The sequence below is a fragment of the Propithecus coquereli genome, unplaced genomic scaffold (assembly GCF_000956105.1).
Source record: "Propithecus coquereli isolate 6110/MARCELLA unplaced genomic scaffold, Pcoq_1.0 Scaffold142, whole genome shotgun sequence".
NCBI lineage: Eukaryota > Metazoa > Chordata > Mammalia > Primates > Indriidae > Propithecus > Propithecus coquereli.
Window position 1 is genome coordinate 2,230,480 of NW_012138525.1, and position 3,181 is coordinate 2,233,660.

Consider the following 3,181-nt stretch of genomic DNA (forward strand, 5'->3'; position numbering starts at 1 on the left):
TTCTATTCAACTTTCCACTCGACAGGATTCAAGGAGGGCATGAGTCACTTGGCGAGAATCCACCCAATCCCAGTGGCTTATCGGAAGCCAAACTCCACACAGACACCCTCTTCTGAGGTTCCCTTGACCCAGGTAACTTGTCATTTATGGTCACTACGAAATGAAGGCCATCGGTCCTGCTCTCACTTCAGCTGCTACCTAAGATAGAAGCTTCCAGGTAGTGGCGCTTGTGTTCTCTAAACCTAAGCACTGAGTCCCCCACCTTGTGGGCTCCCCACTTGCCACCTCCCCAGCACCCTGGGGAAAGGGCCTGCCTGGGGATTGCTGCCTTCTCCAACACTCCCTCCTTCCCTCTTCCCTGGCAGACAAGCTTCTGCACGACTGGCCCACGTCAGAGCCGCCTGATACTGTCTACCCCGATGCGAGGTAACGCTGCATAAAGCAGGGAGCAAAGCTTTGTCCTCTTCTCTCTAGAACTTTCAGTAGCAGAGGCATCTCAGTGCTTCCACTAAAATGTGCAATATCCGTTTCCTTACAGAGCTCCAGATGTGTACATTTGAATGGAATGAGGACAAGAGCGACAGCTGCCCCTCCTCTGTGCCAAGCACCTGGCCTGTGTCATCCCACTGATTCCTGACTGACTCCTCGTAACACCCTTGGAACCAGATACCATTCCTACTTCAAGGGAGGACACTGAGGGACAGAAGTCAAATAATGCTCCAGGTTCTATCAAGCTAATAAATGGTCTGGCAGGAAACCACACAGAGGGCTGTCTGATTTCAAAAGCTTTACTGCCTAAGCAAACTGTTAGAAAAAAATTTTTTTAACATTTTTGTAGAGACAGTGTCTTGCTATGTTGCCAGGCTGGTCTCGAACTCCTGGCCTCAAGCAATCCTCCTGCCTCGGCCTCCCAAAGTGCTGGGATTATAGGTGTGAGCCACCATGCCTGGCCAGAAAAATTTTTTAAATAACATAAGACCCTATCTCAGTTATTACTGTGTTGTAATCATCTGGCTGAATTATTTGCTCGCTGTCTGTCTGAAATAACTACAAGGAACAGTTTCACAAAAGCTGCTACGGTCATTTCAAGCACAGACCTGAAAGAGAAGGATACCGGCCTACAGGCTGCATTCCGGGTCCTTCTTACTGTCTGTTTCCTCCGTCGGCAGTCAGGCCGCCAGAGATGCAGGTGCAGGAGGGTGCCTGAGATCACACTACTTTTATTTTCTTTCTACAAGAGATAAGTTTCTGCCTGCCAGCCTTAGCAAGGCCCTGTCCCTGTCAGAGCCACTCCCTGAACACATTGTCCACTGACTGAACAGTCAGAGAGACTCACAGAGGAAGGAAAAAGGGCTCACAAGTCTGAGGGGCTCACCCAGGCCGTGGGCCCCACCACACAGGTGCCGTGTCTCTAATAACAACATCACGCCAAACCGCCAAACTCTCGCCTCCTAAGGCTTCCCTACAGTGACCCTGGCTCACGAGGATTCTGCGTGGTTCTGATAACTGGGTCTGTTCAGAGCAACGGCAGTGGCCTCCCCTGTCCGGGAAGCGCTGGGCCTGGAGTCGGGCAGGCTGCACTCCTCTCCTCCGGAGCTCAGCGCACAGGGCCGCCCGCCATCAGGAAGGGAGCACTCAAGCACCAGCTCTGCCCACGGTGGTTCTTGCGGGAGCTGGCTCTGAGTCATTGCGTAAGCTCCTCTGGGATGATGAGGCCTTTCCTAATAAGGCACAGGGGGACACTGGGCACTGGGGACAAGGCTGTCCACAGAAACGCTGCTACATGGGCTCTAAAAGCCAGGAAAAATGAAGGCAGGGAGCGAGAAGCACACTGAGCAACAGGAGTCAGAGAGAAAGAGGCTTCCTTTGCATCTGCTTGGTTCTCTGGCTCTGCCCAGGGGAAGGTGCTGGCACACACACGGAAGCCCTGGCCTCCGCCGCTTACCTCTTTGGGTCTTGCTGATCCTGCTTGTTTGCCCATCCCGTTCCGTCCTTGGGTACTATAACGATGTTGGGGTCGTTTCCTTTGTTTTCAGACTTCAAGCTTGGCAGGTTTGCAGGCGGTGGCATACGCCGGGCTGTGGCAACTTTCCCAAGACTCTGTAAGCCATGTCTAGGAGTAACTGCAGGCAAGAGAGGGATGGGAACAGACACCACACAGAAAGTCACAGGAGGAAAGGGGCCCGATTCGTTCAGTTGTTCTGTCACATTCTAAGTGGTCTTCACAAAGCCAACCAAACAAAACACAAGAGGCAGACCAGCAGCGGGAACAAACAGAAGCATTTGGTCGTCCCTTTAGTCACTTCACAAGCTCTTCACTGAGGACTAGAGACAAAAGAGCTGCTGAAACCTGCACAGAGGCTTCCATTTTACAAGTTTATGACACGGGTGAGGATCCAGGCCCAGAAACCTCGATCCCACACAAGAACCACCTCTCTGCAAGTTGAGACGGCTCCGGCCTCATTACGGCGGGAACAAAGGGACAGCCTCTGCCTAGACCCAAACCTCCTGAGGTGTGGACAGAATCCACACGAACTTTTCCCACCAAGTTCCAGAATATCAGAACCATGGAAACTAAAACGGGTAACACTGATGCCAATTAAATTCCCTTCCACCCATCAGGACGAAAACGTCCATGGCTTCAACAAGGTAATGGATGGAGAAATCACTCCACTCTGGGTGAGTCGGGATATTCCAGGCTCTGAAACCAGACCTCGAATAAGAAGCAGAGGTGACTCTGCTTCCCCAGAACTGCCGGGTGACCTCTGTGTGCCCAGGAGACGGGTCTGTGTGGACCCCATCTTTGTGACTGGGTGAGGGGCTCTCTGGGTTTCCGGAGTTTCTCCCTAACGGAGGGCTTAAAGAGCTGGCCTCAGGCCGGGCCTTACCTGAGGGTCTAATTGCGTCTACTGATTTTCCTTTATACTTGTCAAACAGGCTGAGAGTCGAATACTTGCTTTTCCCATCCTTGCCCTTGGTTATTTGCCCCAAACGATCGGACATTGCGATGAAATGTCATCTAGTAAGGAAATTTTTCTCGGCACCGCTCCCGATCTGCCTTTGAAATAAAAAAAAAAAAGAGTGTCAATCCAAATCCACCAGAACCTCTGATCCAGTGGAGTGGACTCTTCAGGGATCGTGGATCTCCTGAAGAGCTGAAGAAAGCTTCAAACTCTGTCCC

The 3,181-nt window shown here is 51.8% G+C and overlaps 1 protein-coding gene across 6 annotated transcripts in view; it reads right to left on the reverse strand.

The window, feature by feature from the left end:
* The window catches only part of PRRC2B (proline-rich coiled-coil 2B), a 59,789-nt gene extending 56,729 nt beyond the window's left edge, over nt 1–3,060 (reverse strand). For all 6 annotated transcript variants that reach the window (XM_012639746.1, XM_012639742.1, XM_012639743.1 and 3 more), the window contains exons 1-2: nt 2,889–3,060; nt 1,946–2,123 (exon numbers count right to left, since the gene is read on the reverse strand). Coding sequence is in view for 5 of the 6 variants with exons in the window: in XM_012639742.1 (XP_012495196.1) it covers nt 1,946–2,123; nt 2,889–3,003 (293 nt within the window). In the remaining variant the exon portion in view is untranslated. The remainder of the gene's footprint in view (nt 1–1,945; nt 2,124–2,888) is intronic.
* Nucleotides 3,061–3,181: the final 121 nt, after the last annotated feature.